At 45.8% G+C, this 16254-nt stretch overlaps 1 protein-coding gene across 1 annotated transcript in view; it reads right to left on the bottom strand.

The window, feature by feature from the left end:
• Window positions 1-16254, bottom strand: part of GBE1 (1,4-alpha-glucan branching enzyme 1) — a 753232-nt gene that overhangs the window by 98888 nt on the left and 638090 nt on the right. The window contains exon 14 of the mRNA XM_085623022.1: window positions 1273-1401. Coding sequence (XP_085479148.1) covers window positions 1273-1401 — 129 coding nt within the window. The remainder of the gene's footprint in view (window positions 1-1272; window positions 1402-16254) is intronic.

Raw genomic sequence — 16254 nt, 5'->3', positions numbered from 1 at the left:
GAGACCCAGATTTTAAAACAAAGTATCCAAGTGATGAGCACTCAAAAAGTAAACGTCGTTTTTCTGTTACCATGTTACTGGTCATCTAACGCCTTTTCTGGACGTTTTATTAAAACACCTTCCTGAGCTCCGCCCCGCCCGGACCCCCTCTTCCGGGGCCCCCTACCTGCGCTCCCTGCACAGGGCCACCATGAGCCTAGAGCCGCCCCTGGCCCCATTACATACTTTGCAGTGATTAACTTTAATTCACTACAGAGTATAGAAGGGCGCCCATTGGCCGTGCTATTTTCTTACACAAAATGTGACCTTGCATCCATTTTTGGACACATAGGTGCATTTTGAGCTAAGAAAATAACACCAAATACCATTCTGGCCGCTATTTTCTTAGGTAAAATTCATCCCTGCATTCCATTTTTGGATGGAACAGTGAATTTTGTGGTAAGAAAATAGCATCAAATGCCCACTCCGACCCGTCGCGGAATCTGGAAATATTTTAATGTAATTCTGCAAAATTAAACGGAGTGAATTCCACCTACCCCTTAGAAATAACACTATCGAGAGGACATTTGACTACATTGAGGAGGAAGATACACATGGGGTAGCTGTAATGATTAATACATCAGTTGCACTAAGTCATCCTGTTCTATATTATTTATTTGTATTTCTATGCCTCTCCTCCGATTAGAAATAATACATTATCCAGGGTGTACAGACATACGGGGGAGGTGTAATGATTAGTACAACCAGTTGCATTATCCTATCCTATAGTTGTATACCTCTTCTCCTCCGAGGAGGCACAGACATTTCTATGCCTCTCCTCCCAGGAGGCACAGATATACCGGGGGAGCTGTAAAGATAAGTGCATTAGTTGCATGCCCGGTACTTCAGGAGGATAGGGTTGCGGCAGGGGATAAGGAGGGCGGGATACAAAGTCGGACTTGAAACCAAAATCCCCCCCAAGCAAAAAATTTCAATTGAGCCCTCCTCTACAGCAAGTCATGTCTACAATGGGAATATGGGTGAGTTATCAGCCATAACTCACCCATATTCCTATTGTAGACATACTACTCTAAACACAATGTGCAAAAGCCTGCAGTCCACCTGGCTCATGGCAGAGTGGCAGAATGGGTTTTACAAATTTAACACTTATCAGATTTATGAAGACTTTTAAACTCATATTGAATCCAAAGATGTAGAAAATGCAGAACTATTAGAAAAATACTTCCAGGACCCAAGAACATACTGTATCTGTCATCAAACAAAAGGATATTTTCCTGATGATTCTGTACCCACTCTGTATTCAGGAAAGCTTTTTGATGGATGGAAATTGAAAATAAAAAGCAGATTTGCCCTCTCAAATACAATTATCTTGTCTCCTTCATGCTTTGTGCTTACAAAAGCCTAAAAGGAAAAAAAGAAAAAGATATAAAAGAAACCGTCAAATGCCTTATACAAATATTGCTTCGAGTTTGTATTTGAGAAAACTAACATATTATTCTACAAGAATCTCCAAGCACTCAATGAATCAATGATTTGTGATCGTTACAGTATGCACTGTCCTTTATTTGAACAAATTATTCTGAATATGCACTTAGAGTGTCCTTTCAGTCTCGTTTAATTTTAAAACTTTCAGCAAGTATACTAATTAAATTTCAAAACACATCAGAGAAAAATAACCCCACACATTTGAGAGAAAATGTAGGAATTTAAACATTTGATTTTAAGGTAAAACGGAATACACAAAACAACTCTTCAGTATGTGTATTTACTAGGCATAGCTCAATCAAATAGGAACTATCTGTCAAGACTCCACATGTGGTTAAGTGTTCATACTGTTCAGATGTAAGCTTGTTATCTTCCATTCTATACACTGCAAAGCGCTCGAGGGTCGTGCAGGGGCGATGTAGAAAGTTTTTAACAGATAACTAAAATATTCTGAGATGGAAAAAATGCAACTCTGATGAAGCAGAAGAAACAATGGGTCTTAATCACAACTTCAATCTTCTTAACCCCCAGCCTACAATATTTATAGAATGTTTATAGGATTAGCCCTCTTTCCCTGTAGTGGGTAGTTTGGAACTTGCTCAATTAAGCTTCTTGATGAACTCTCCAAAAACAGAAGATGGATTTCTAAGCCAGAAAAGTAATCCTATGGCCGGTTATATCATGTGTTTTAATCATAACTTCAATTTTATTGACACCCAGCCTTAAAAATCGTAAAATATTTTAATATATTTATTACTCCTTCAGGGGCATAATGAAGGCCCTTGCAGACCCTGCAGCGCCCCCCCTCCCAAACCCCTAAGAAGCCCCCCATTCATCCCAAAGACAATAGATATCTGTGAGATATGTGAGACTCAGGGGCCCCACATCATGTTCTGTGGGGGGGCAGTGGCGGCTCTTCCGCAATGGTGGAGGGAGCATCCCCCACTGCCTGGCTCCGAGCCAGCAAATGAAATATAAAAAGATGCTCTTGCATTGTTTTATTTTTCATTTGCTGGCTCTGAGCCAGCGCTGTAGGGAGGAGTGGGGCCGAGGCATGGATGGGGGCGGGGGGGGGTGGGAGGAGTGCTACGTGCACTTCCTAAGTGCTCTTGTGGGTTTGGCCGGCCGTCTCAGGCCGTCCAAAACACACATGCACACTTGGGTTTCTCCAGGGTTGGAGAAACACCCACAGATTGTCTGGCCTGAGTGGAGCGTCTTTCTAGCATGCTCAAGTCAATTACTGCGCTGCTCTGCAGTACTGGGATTGGATGGGAGTCTGTCGCAGGGGCTGCTGCACGAGGAGAGGAGAGGCGACATGAAGCAACGCTATAGGGGGCCGACGGCTAAAGGTACTTATTTTATTAAATATATTATTTCTAAGCCTCTCCCGTGATCCCTTAACCCGCCCCACCACCCTTTGTTTGTGGCAGCCGTCACAGCGGTGTAGTTTTGCAGTATGGCATTGAACTCCTTACCTGTAGTGGAAAGGTCACTTCTTGATTGTTATGCCTAAAGGATGTCCAAAGCTTAAGATGGTAGAATTTTTCCCCCCCCCCTCACATTAATAAGGCCAAATCTTAAATTCAGGTACATCTATCACAGATTGGAAGTAAGTTGCTAACTTTAGTACTTTTCCATGTCCTCCTACACTCTAAAAAAAAAAAATACTTTATAGTAAGAATCACCTTGACTTAATCTTAAGTACACTTATCAAAGGTACAATAAAAGGTGCAGGAGGATTTCTTAAATGGTAAGTGTAAATGTGATTGCCAGACTTAAACAGGTCTCAATCATGGAAAGAATGCAGCAACACTCATTGGTTCCCAGGACCACAGAGAATTCCATGGCAAACTGAGGGAACTGTACATGGGCTAACATGATTGTTGGTCATACCAGACACACAAAAAAGAGGTGCCTTTGGTAACACTCTTTCTGGTGGAGAATCTAACCGCAGATTACTCACATTTAGAATGTTCTCAGCTGCCACACTACATTCAAAAGATTTTTTAGCATAGCCCCAGGGAGCCACTAGGAAGCGTTGTACAATTCTGTGCTGCCCTAGAAGTGACAACTGGAGCAGAATATAGACACCCCCTAAGATTTGCTGACATAGTTTTCTTTCTGGACATTTCCAGAGCTTTCAGAAATGTAGACCAAAAGTAATCAAATGTGCAAGTTTGCACCTAGCAAGATTGAGACCTTTTTAGATGGAAAAGAAACCATTCCACAGAACGGAGAGCTGGAAGGGAGGGGAGGAGTCTGCAGTTACATAGAGTAACCACCAGTAGAGGCATTGACAAAACACCGTGTGGAGGTGGCACTCACTATTGACAGGTATATCTAAGCTCAGTGTATGGAAAGTGGTGCTCTAGGGAGGGGGAACCACCCTAACCCCTAAATGTGACCCCAAGGAATCCGTCTCAGAAAAACCTCACTGCCCGAGCACACAAAAATAAATTATAACATCAATTTAAATTAATAACATCAACACAATTTCAGTATGGTTGCTCTTTTATTACCTTCAGTTAGAAGTCCAGACAACACGTGTTTTATTGTCCCGGGTTATTAACCCATGACTTCCTCAGGGCTGTCTGCAGAAATTAAATCATTCTGAACCTCGGCGCTGGTTAGACTTCCGTCCTGGCCAGTAGTTCGAGGGAGTGAAATCGAATCTGCAGAATGCAGAAGCTGTAGAAATATGCGAAAAATGTCTAAAATCGTCTCCTTTTCTCGCATGTCTCTCCAAAAAAGTAAATGATGCTATATCTGCTGCCTTGTCGCGGATTCGTGTATTCAGTCGAATGCACGAAGCCGACAGGACGCGGATTGGCATCTTTTGTGATAGTTTTGTTCACTAGGTCCATAAACAGTGCCCTGTGCGGTTTCCTTCTTCCCGACAACGGAACACGGATCGGCGCACGTGTCAGACTGCTACAAGGCAGCGGATATAGCATCATTTACTTTTTGGGAGAGACAGCCAAGAAAAGGAGACGATTTTAGAAATGTTTCGCATATTTCTACAGCTTCTGCATATTTAACAATCAGAAGAGCTATTACTGAAGGGGAGTAGCTTGTTCATCTGAAGGATATTTCTAACTGCCTACTTAACTTTTGAATAGATAAAATTGTACCTCCAAAGTCGATGGGTCTAAGGATTGACTGCAGAACCCCAATGTAAGGAGTTTTGTCATTATCTTGAGGTAGACCATAACTTGCTGCGGCAAGCATGCTTTCAAGAGCCAGTCATCGAGGTAAGGGAAGACTGGTAGATAAAAAGATAAGTTGTAACCACTGCAATCACCTTCGTGAACAACCTAGGGGGCCCTTGGAAGGCCAAAAGTAAACAAAGCAAACTGAAAATGCTAGTGGCTCATTACTTTCTAAACTTTCACTTATCCAAAGTCTTGGGACGCGATAAAGACCTGTAGCGTTACTGGCCCAGAAAGCGGGAATAGGTCTGTGTCCTTGACTTTGAGTAGGAGCAGCCTTTACACAACTTCTGTCAGTTCTCTGTGATGTACAGCGTCACTTAGTGGTGCGAGATTGCCTTTGGTTTCATCAGGGCCCAATCGCAACATGATTTGGAGCTACAGCACAACCCCAAACATCTGTGACTCACCTTGTGAGGATCTATCACTTATTTCTCTAGGTTTAAACCCTGCAGTTTAGGAGGGGACATTCCTTGCACACTAAGGTTTCTTAGAGAAAAGCTGGACAACTGATGAGAAAAAGTAGGAGCTAGCTCTGGATACACATACAAAGGCACATTTCACTTGGATGGTGCCTATATATGGCTCCAGTCAACACTAATGGGGCGGTAAGAAGACACCACATATCGGTGCCCAGGGTTATGCTGAAAAAATGTACCAGATCCAGTCTGGTGCTTGTGAACATTCTAAAACTATTCATCAGGAATGTGGAGTATAGCACACAAGTTCAAATATACATCATGTGTAGAGAATTCAGGGATAATGCAAGGTGCAGCAAACAGGCTTACATAATCATTGGCCACATTGGAAGTAGTACAGCAATTGCAGAATGGAGGCTCACCGGACTAACACAACCACTTGGTTACAGAGTGGTTCATGCTGTCGTAACTAGACAGAGCTTGCTTGTTTGCAGCAGGACCACTTACTGGATGAAGATTGTTCAGGCTAGCCAGCATTTACAGGCTGCTGGTTTTGGCAGTCTCTGTGTCTGCAACCTTCTCACAGCTTACCTGACATAGCTAGAGGTTCTGGGGAACAGGAACTGGGTTTTCATTAGAAAAGGGCAGTGGCTGGGACAATAAAAGTTGTAGCCTATGATTTAATGTGGACATAATGCTAAGAATATTTGTGCTGGCAATGCAAGGTGAAGCAAACAGGCTAGCAGTCATTGGGCACACAGCATAGCATGGGTGCTGTGACCACAGAGTTTTGCCACGTTGCCCTTAGTTTATCATCTGGCATAGGAAGAAGTGTAGTGAATGCAGTGTACAGCAGGCATGCTGGTCTCACAGAAGCAGAGACTGGGGTATCCTAATAATGGTAACAGTAGAAAGCACTCCATCTTCAGTGTCAATCACAGACCAAATGAAGATCGGACTAGGTATTATCAGAGTCTAAAGATTTTGGCAGACATGGAGTCTCCAATTTCCTTAGTTAGTTGATGAATGATGAATTCAAGCTAACGTTGAAGAGGGAACATCCTCTCCTCACAGGGTCGTCCACCTGCTAGATGTTTGAGCAACAGAGTTTTTCCTCACTATTTGTGTTCTATAGTTCTTACCCACAGAAGAGAGACAACCTAGTTCGCGGTCTGAGCCCTCCCTTTTGTTTACACTGATGTTTCAGTGGTAAGCTTTACTCCAGCATAGGGACAGCTAGCCATATGCAGCCCCCAGTCAGATTTCAAGATAACCCAATACTTTAGAGGGAGCAAAAGAACATAAATTGCTGTTCTCTTTTATTGTGTCAGTTTTTAATGACAACCAGTTTCAGCTAGAATAGTTATCCTGAGATTGTATATTACGATTCGATTTCGATTTACTTACTTTATTCGGTATCCATCAATACCATAAAAGTACCAAACAAATAATTAAAACACAGACAGTTAACATTCTACCATTATTTTAAATAATTTAAAAACAGTATATAGCCTGTAAAAATACAAAACATCATGAAATGCAGGTAGAATAGACTAGCAATTTAATTTTTAAGAGAATTATCTGAGATAAAAGATCAGTGTAAGATCATGTGTAAGACGGCGCGAGAGACGGGAGAGAAATTTGGTGTCCCAAATCAGCAACCGGAGTCTATAATTTTTCTTAATCCATCCTTAAAAAATTTACAGTGCAAAAAAGGGTGAGGAGCTCCTCAGACAATTTTAAAAATAGCAACGCCACCCTTGCTTGTTTGAATCTTAAGGACTTTAGAATATTCTTTAAAAACAACGTCCTGGGATGAGCATAAAAGGGGCACAATAAAACAAAATGAAGCGTATCCTGCGGAGACTTATAGTCACAGCCGCAAGGGCCCCTCAACTCAATCGATGATAAAAACCCAGATGGACTCCCCAGTGTGTGATGCAATAGGTTCATCCTGAATCTAGTCATCAGGAATCTGTCTTGGGCGTTGTAAATATGCACCAGGTATGGTTCCAGTTCTGGACTAGATTTGGCAAGCAGATGTGCTCTCACGTTTGGTTTAACCATTTCAATATCTTCCCTGGCAGATGCCCTCTGCTTTTCGAATGCCAACTACATAAACTCCTTGTCCCGTTCTGCCAGCAAGTTTGGGTTATTATAATAATTAGCAAAACCCAGACCAGAGAGAGTTTACTTTACAAATTTCAACCAGGGAATGTTATGCCCATACTCCCTGTTAATGCAATCCGTTAGGATCTGCCTGCCTAAGGTAGCTTCGGGGTTAGTCCATATGTTTATCCAACAGGATAGAGGCTTTAGTTGGATCTCGTCTCTGATATAAGAGAGACCTTGCTCTTCGTGAATTGAGTAGGATGGGATACTCTGTGGGACTCTAAGTAACCTACGCAGGAACTTATTTTCTTCAGCCTGTATCCTTTTGGGGTCAATCAATACCCATACCTCACTGCCATATAAGATTTTTGCCTTGCTAATGGCCCTATACAAATTCACAATTTGTTCTGGAGCCCATCGTCCCAGCCTGTGTGCGAATTTCATGGTTGCCCCAGAAGAGCTGGTAAGGGAACTGCATTTCTCATCTAACAATTAATTGAACCTATTACGGGTGTCAAACACAATTTCCAAATAAGAAAATGCCTGAACTTTTTCTAGGGGGTGGGAGCCAATCCTAAAAATAAATTTCCTGCCTGGCCTCTTTCCCATCTCCATAATGTAAGATTTGGAGAGGTTAGTGGACAGCTCCAGGTTCTCCATAAAGTTAACAAAACCATCAATCAAATGCTGGAGGCCCCGCGCGGTGCGTGACAAAAGCACCGCGTCGTCTGCATAAAGCAGGACTGGTATTTCTCTGTTACCTATCCTCGGGGCGTCCGCCCCCAATACCCCCAGGGCCTTATCTAAGCCGTTGATATATAATGTAAATAGGAAAGGTGCCAGAATGCAGCCCTGTCTGACACCCCTAGAACAGGGAAAAGGATCCGTGGTGTCACCCTCCTCTTTGTACCAGACCCGGGCTTAAGTATACTGATGTAAAGTGCATAGGATGTTAACCAAACCAGGATCCACACCCATATCCCCCAATAGCGCCCACAATTTCGTGCGATTAACCCGGTCAAAAGCCGCTGTCAAGTCCATGAATGCCAGGTACACCGTCTCTTTGCTAGCGACGCTGTACTTGGCAGCCAGGAGATAAAGATTGAGGCATTGATCTGTTGTTGAGCGGCCCGGCCTAAAGCCGTACTGGATGTCCGAGATAATGTCATGCTCATCCGCCCATTCCATTAGGCGGTTTAGTATTGCTCTCCCCATGACTTTCACTGAGACATCCATGAGGGAAATGGGTCTGTAGAATTGTGGGTTATCTTTATTTCCCTTTTTAAATATTGGGACAATTATCGCAGTGGACCATGAAGGAGGCATGCCTACTTCTACTGCTGTATTAATTACTCTTGCCAGGATGGGCGCCCACAAATCTACCTGAGAAATCAGGAGATCCGGGGGGGATCCCATCTTATTACAGGTCAGTCCCTCAATTCCTGCCTTTATTTCACTTAAGGTGAAAGGGATTTCCAAAGCTACACCATCTCCTGCCCCATCAGATGAGAGAGGAGTGCTTTGGCTTTCGTGATTGTAAAGACCTTCAAAATGCTCCACCCAGGCTTCCGGGAGGACATGACAGACTGGCTTAAGTTTGTTCTTGTCTTGGAAAAGTGGTTCATTCACAATTTTCCAAAAAGCAGTCATGTCCCTAGCTTCTGCCGCTACTCTCAGATTGTCCCATGCCTCATTCTGCAATGAGGTTTTACATTGTTTAAGAGCCTGTTTGTATCTCCCCCTACACGTAGACACCCTGTTGTCTTTGGGGACGATCTTTAGTGCTATTTTCAGATCTCTCAGGGCACTGGAGCATTGCTGGTTAAACCACCTAGGAGTATCTTCTACTTCTTTTCTGCCTCTACTTCTAAGCAGCCCATCTATGCAATGGGCAACTCCCTCAAATGCGGTAATTAAACCCGCCCCCACAATGGCAGGGTCTAGGCACTTCCATATCTGCTGATTTTCCTCTGTCATTAGGGCCTTGTAGAATTCATCACACTTGATATTTGCCCATCTTAATCTTCTTCCCTGATCCATGGTTTTAAAGGAGCCTCTAGTCTGTTTAGAGGGGGGGTGCTTAACTGGATCAGGGTCCTGTAAAATCAGGACCAGCGGGTTGTGGTCACTAAAAATGCTTGGCTCAACAATAAAACTCACTATCCAGCTTAATAGAGTGGTGGGTACGAAGATAAAGTCAATAATAGAGCCCCTTCCCTTCCCTTCAAAGGATGGGGCAATGCCCGGCTCCCCAACTTCCCACCATCATACTTATGTCCAGTCCCTCCCTGGTATGTTCCATATGTAGTCCCGCTTCCCTTGGACATGAGGCCCACTCCCCCTTGCTATTAAGTAGATGGTTGCACAGGTGGCAATTAAAGTCACCCATCACCACCAACTGCGCTCTACTTGCCCCATTCAGTTCTATTCCTGTCAGCCTGTAATCCAGTTCTACCAGGTTTGCCAATGTCTGTCCTCCATTAATGGCATTATAAAAATTAATAAAAATCAATTTTAGACCCCTAGTTATAAGCTGTATGCCTTGAATGCAGACAGAGTCCCAGGCTAAATTCTCCCATCTTCCCCTTATCCTTAGATCCACGTAAGTGCTAAGACCCCATTTTGCTCGCCCTGCCGAAGATCTTCGTGCAGGTACAAAGTACATTTTATACCCTTCCATTGCTAGTTTGGGAGAATCTACCTCCCATGATTCCTGCAGGTAAATTATGTTAAAACTCCTTATATAATCTAGCCAATCCTGATTGTTTAGCTTGCTAGACAAGCCCGCTATATTCCAGCAGATTATATTAATGTTTCCTTGTCCTTCTATAAATGAAGGTTTGGGCCTTGAAACAGTAAGCCCCATTTGGGGTACCGCTCCTCTAGTTAGTCTTACTGGGAGATAGCTGTATTGGAGGCGGAGTTATCATGGTGGTTGGTTCCCCACCTAGTCCTCCAATAACAGTAGCATGATGTGCATCCTCCTGGGCACCCCCTTGATCTATAAGTGGCCACTCTATTAGTCAATCTAGGTCACTTAAGGCAGAGACACTTTGTAGGGGGGCATATCGATTAAACAGAACTAAATCCTCCCCCCCTATTCTCCTTGTCCTTAATTGCCTCGGATCTTCCCTGTTCTGGGCATACAATGAGTCTCGATAGAAGAAGCCCAGTGGGAGCATTCTAACCCTAGAAGCACTTTCTTCCTGATAGATACCCTTCTTTTGGTAATACAGCAGATCTCTTACCAACTCTGGATATCTGAGATTCAGTAGAACACAGTCTCCAGGGAACCCTTCCTGATTTTCCCAATCCATGACACTCTTCTCGCCATTAGAATGTGTCTATAATTGCTAATGCTAAAACCTGCATTAGTGGACAACCAATGAGCTGCTTTATTGATCAGGGTGTGTGTGGGCTCTTCCCTGCCTGCCGAGCATGCATGGATCCCTGTCAAAACCACTGTATAAGGGCTTGCATCTGGGGGTAAGTCTAATACTGGCAATTCCTGAGTTTTAGTTACCTTGTCCACTGCTGGAGGTGCCGGATCGGTCGACATGACCATTTCGACCATCTGTGCTTGGGACGCAGTATCCCTGTTTGGTGCGACCTCGGGCCTCTCCCCTCTTGGTTGGCCATTTTCTTCCCTTGTACCTGGGTGGCCTCGAGCCTTGCTGCTGATACCTCCCATTCGAGAGTTGTTCCTTCGCACCTCTTGTCTGGGTATGGCCGGGTCCGTTACTTTATTAGTCGTCCCAATCCTGACATCGTTAAGCAATCCTGTCTTGGGGTATGTGTTGGTCTCCGTGCCTCCCCTCCCTATTGGGCTGTGTCCCTTTTCTATTACTGCCTCCGTCCCAACTTTTGTAATTAGCTGCAAAAGTTGCCCTTCTATCACGTTTAGCCTTTCTTGCAGGGGCCCCAGGTATACTAACAATAGGGATTCCAACTTAGTGATTAAATGTTTATTGCATCTCTCCGATTCTGCTATCTCACTACAATACGGACACCGTATTGATGATGTAGAAGCCCCTCCTACCATGACCCCCTTCCTTCTCGCTCCTCCTCCTTGACCTGGTTTTTTCGAAGCATATGATCCCCCCTTTCCTTATACTCTTGGCTGGGGCCTTCGTCTCTCCTATAGAATTAATATCAGTATTAGTAACGGTGCCCTTTGCCTGCAAAGCCTTTTTTGAGCGGGTGACCACCTCCCCTCTGGACTCTGGAGTATTTTTTTCCACTAACTCCTAAGTGGGCATTATATCCCCCACATCCCCTTGCCCTAAAAAAATCAGATGTCAAGGAACTTCGGTCTGGTGTTACTCTCCCCTCCTGTGAGGAAATAATTGACTGATCGTAGTTGTTATCATCTATCTCCAGTGTGAATGGTTGTGGAGCCTCCCCTGTTATTAACGGTGCGGCGTGTATTATAGCCTTAGTGCTAACCTTTTTTCCCCTAGTGCTTTGCCCCGGGACAGGCCCTGTAAGTGGGGATGGGCATCTGGCAATGGGGCCCATAGATGATCTCTTTTATTCAATAAGCTTGTCCAGGGAGAGCCTTTTTTCAGTTAACTGAATTTCGTGGTTTAAAAGAGACTCCGCCCTCACTATAAAGGCATCCAAGGTACCTCCAACCCCTCCCCCCGTCATCCTGCTTATCTCCTTCCGGGCACTCTTATCACGACTAGTCACAAACACCTCCTATAGATATCACAATCAGGTTGTCACCGAAGATTCTTGTGTGGCAGGGAGCCGGGTTCTACACCTTTGGAGGGCGGAAGATTGTCACAATTCTTCACACCCTCCACCTTGCGATCTTCCACACAAGTATCAGATTAAGTCTGTGTCCGAATGTCCCAAAGTCCCCCACTAATTTCAGGTATCCTGACTATTTCCTCCTTCCAACTCTAGTTTGAGCGATCTTCAGTCACTGGCCAAACAAGAGATACGGGGGTGGCCCAGCCCAGCCTCCTTTGGCCCCTGACGGCCACAGACGGCCAGCCCTTTGCCCGGGCTTAGCCCGGCGCTCGTCCGCGCGTCTCGCGGGACTGAAGTGACGGTTTGTTTTAGTCAAAGCTGCGGGCAGAAAGGGAGGGCTGCGGCAGTCTCACGTTGGCCCCAATGTCTCCTGGGGCCTGTAGTCACGCTGGACACGCTGGTCAATGCACTCGCCCCTGCACCCTAGCGCTGCGTCTCCCGCGAAGCGGGAGGCGCAAGGTCTTCTTCTGCCTGTGCAGGCGGAAAGGGAGGGCTGCGGCAGTCTCACATTGCCCCCAATGTCTCCTGGGGCCTGTAGTCACGCTGGACACGCTGGTCAATGCACTCGCCCCTGCACCCTAGCGCTGCGTCTCCCGCGAAGCGGGAGGCGCAAGGTCTTCTTCTGCCTGTGCAGGCGGAAAGGGAGGGCTGCGGCAGTCTCACATTGCCCCCAATGTCTCCTGGGGCCTGTAGTCACGCTGGACACGCTGGTCAATGCACTCGCCCCTGCACCCTGGCGCTGCGTCTCCCGCGAAGCGGAATGCGCAAGGTCTTCTTCTGCCGGTGCGGGTGGAAAGGGAGGGCTGCGGCAGTCTCACGTTGCCCCCAATGTCTCCCGGGGCCTGTAGTCACGCTGGACACGCTGGTCAATGCACTCGCCCCCTGCACCCTGGCGCTGCGTCTCCTGTATATTACAATGCTGGCAGTCATTCCAGCAACACAAGCAGTGTATCGAAGGGTGGAGCAAGTAGCGCCTCTTCAGCATACGATGCATGTAACATGGTCTTGGCTTTTGGCCATTCATTTGTATAGGTGTTGCTTACGTTGGGTTACAGGCTGTCTGCAGAAATTATTTTGGCCACATATAGTTGCCAACAAACAGTGTATGCTTCTACTTCATTCAGGAGGAGCACTGAAATTAGAGAATTACAACTGGTTTTTCCAAAGCACTCTATAGGGATGGGGAATAAAATGGGAAAGGATAGATGACAATCTTTAACTACCACTAACCCTCTGGAGCACTGTACAATTCAAGGGATTTGATACATACAAGGAGGCTCCCCCAATACGGGTATTCTACTTTACATGTACCTCAGTGCTCTCATACATGCTACACATGAAATAGGAGAGAATGTTGTGCACCCCATCCCATGAACTGGTGAGCTCATTGACCAGCTTAGACCCGTCAACAACTTCAGCATGTTTAATCTAATGCCTGGGTACTGGCAGAAGGCTATGACCAAAGGGGCACTAGAGAGGTCAGTGTTCTCAATGCCAGAAGGGCACTACCAGTTCCATGTCATGTCGTTTGGGTAGAAGAACACCCCTGCTACATTCCAGAGGTTGGTCAACCAGGTTCTGGCTGGGTAGGAGAATTTCAGTGCCGCCTACCTTGACGACATTGCAGTCCTCAGCTCCAGGTAGTAGGACTATTCGTACCATCGTCAGGGGGTGTTGAAGCCCCTGCAGACAGCAGGCATCACTATCAAGGTTATTAAGTGCCAGATAAGCAGGGGTCTGTGGTGTACTTGGGACACCAGGTAGGGGTGGCAAGGTGCAGCCTTTACCGCCAAAGATTGATACCGTTCTGGCTTAGGCACACCCAAAAACCAAGACACAGGTAAAAGCCTTTTTTGGTCTCACCGGGTACTACAGGAGAATCGTCAAGGGATATGGCACTATTGTTGCCCCCTTGACAAAGCTGACTTCCAAGAAACAGCCCCATCAGGTGGTCTGGACAGAGATGTGCCAGAACAACGCCCTCGAACAGAACACGCCAGCACTGATGGTCTTTCCAGGTTCTTCTGCCTCAGTGATGAGAACTCCCAACAGGTTGGGTAGTTCTCCCCAATTTCAGGTAGGGGGGCACATGTTAGACCTGGCATCTTTTGGTGTGGTTTCCCCTGTCTTTTTGCCTCTGACAACCTGCTTTTGACTGCGTATTGCATTTAATTTTTGCTGGTGTGAGGACTCTGTGCACTTTACCACTGCTGACCAGTGCTCAAGTGCAAGTACTCCTTGTCTAAGATGAAACAATTGGTTTCTCCATGATTGGCCTATTTGATTTCCTAGTAAGTCCCTAGTACAGTGCACCAGGTGTGCCCAGGGCCTGTAAATCAAATGCTTGTAGGGGGCCTGCAGCACTGATTGTGCCACCCATATGAATAGCCTTGCAAACATGTATCAGACCTGCTACTACATAGTCTGTGTGTGCAGTTTTAAACTGCAATTTTAACAAACCTTCCCTTTTATTACATGTAAGGCACCCCTAAGGCAGGCCCAAGGTAGCCCCATTGGCAGGATGCAGTGTAGGACCTGTAATGCTGTGTTTGTCATGTCCTGGTAGAGAAATATTGCCGCTTTTGTTTTTTACTACAGCAAGGCCTATCTCTCCCATAGGTTAGTATTGGAGCCGCCTTGTAACATCTTACAAGTGTATCTGCCAATTGGTAACTGCTAGAAAATTGGAGTTTGGTATCTCTGGACTCACAATTTAAAAATACATCTTTATTGAAGTTGGTTACATTTTAAATTGCAGGTTGGAAAATGTCACTTTTGGAAAGTAAAAGCACAAACAGATCAGATGATGGGCGGAGTGCTGAACACATCAAACATTGACCCCCAGTCACAGATCTGGGTTTAATCCATTTCAGTTTGGACCCAGCCTTATGTAAATCAGTCTTGAACCTGCTCCCCATGGGAACAGTCCAAACTGAACTGCCAGGCCAGGTCCCCCTAGACCTGAAACAAGCATCCTGGGACCAGATTCAGGGTATCACCCCTCATCAGCCAGGCTAGCTGGAATCCAGTGGCACAGTGAGCATAGGACCCACGTCTGGGAATACTCTTCCCTCTTCGGGGGGACAAAAGCAAAAAAAAAAGATGGAAGGAATGCTGAACAAATCAAATATTCATCCCCAGTCGCAGATCTTGTGTTTAATCCATTTTCTCTGCTCACCACTGCTTGATTTGTTCAGCATTCTGTCCATAATCTGTTTTTTTGCACTTTTATAAAGTTGGCATTCTCTTACTTTAACCATTCTGTGCCTCTGCTGTCTCTGTATACATGTGGGGTCAGAATGACACAGGCTGTTTGTGCACCTACTCTAGACAGTCACACTAAGGGAGCAGAGGTCTGCCCTGCAAATCGCGATGGCCCATCACCAGGCTGATGAGTCTGCCTGAGCTAGAGTGATAGAAGGCTTTGACACTGACACCTGAACATGTGCCTCTTCACACACAAAGAAATCTCCACCCCTTGAAGTGTGTCTTGAGAAAGGGAAAGGCAGGGTCTTGTGCAGTAGTGGACCTCCGACACCATATACTCAGAACACTTCTGGGTTAAGGACATTCTGCCAGGACGAAGAGCTGGGAAGCTGTCAGGAGAGACTTCCCCCTTTGCGCTTTGCTTTGCTTAGTTGGCCTGCTGCTTGCTTGCTTCTGTCCTGGGAGTCAAAGGACTGGACTTTGATTTTTAAATCCTGCTTCCAAGGTTCTTCATAGGCTTGAGCTGAGCTTGCCTCATGTTAAGAAGTCTCAGGGGCATCAAAGACTTCAACTGCAACCCCGGGGTTCCTCTGCTGAGGAGGCCTACTTGCCAAATGGTGCGAATTCCAGTTCATGGGCCCTTGGAAGTGAGTTTGGGGTGCTACTAAGAATAACCCAAGGCATCAACGCCGATCGACTTTGGAACTGGTGACTATCTGCAAATCCGACGCCATGCTGCTGCCTACATCAGAGCCATCGTCCTGCTCAATGCACTGACCAAGACTTCCACCGCAGTCGAAGCTCTGCCACCACACGAATCTTGAGCACCGCACTAACGAAGTCCATGGGGCGCCGCTCTGACTTCGATGACTGTAGCCTGGTTCGACACAGATGCCACACAATCGAAGCCCCACTGCTTGACTTTCAACACCTAATCAACACTGCTCCACAGTAAGGAACTGAGGTATCACACCGGCAACCACAGCATCACCTCCCTGCTGCAGTAAAGAACCGATACATCACCTCAACAGCCCTGCAGTAAGGAACCAAAGCATATCCTCCCC

The sequence above is a fragment of the Triturus cristatus genome, chromosome 8 (genome assembly GCF_964204655.1).
Source record: "Triturus cristatus chromosome 8, aTriCri1.1, whole genome shotgun sequence".
NCBI classification, from domain to species: Eukaryota; Metazoa; Chordata; class Amphibia; order Caudata; family Salamandridae; genus Triturus; species Triturus cristatus.
The sequence above is the reverse complement of the archived record's forward strand: the minus strand, read 5'-3'. Positions and strand labels throughout refer to the sequence as shown.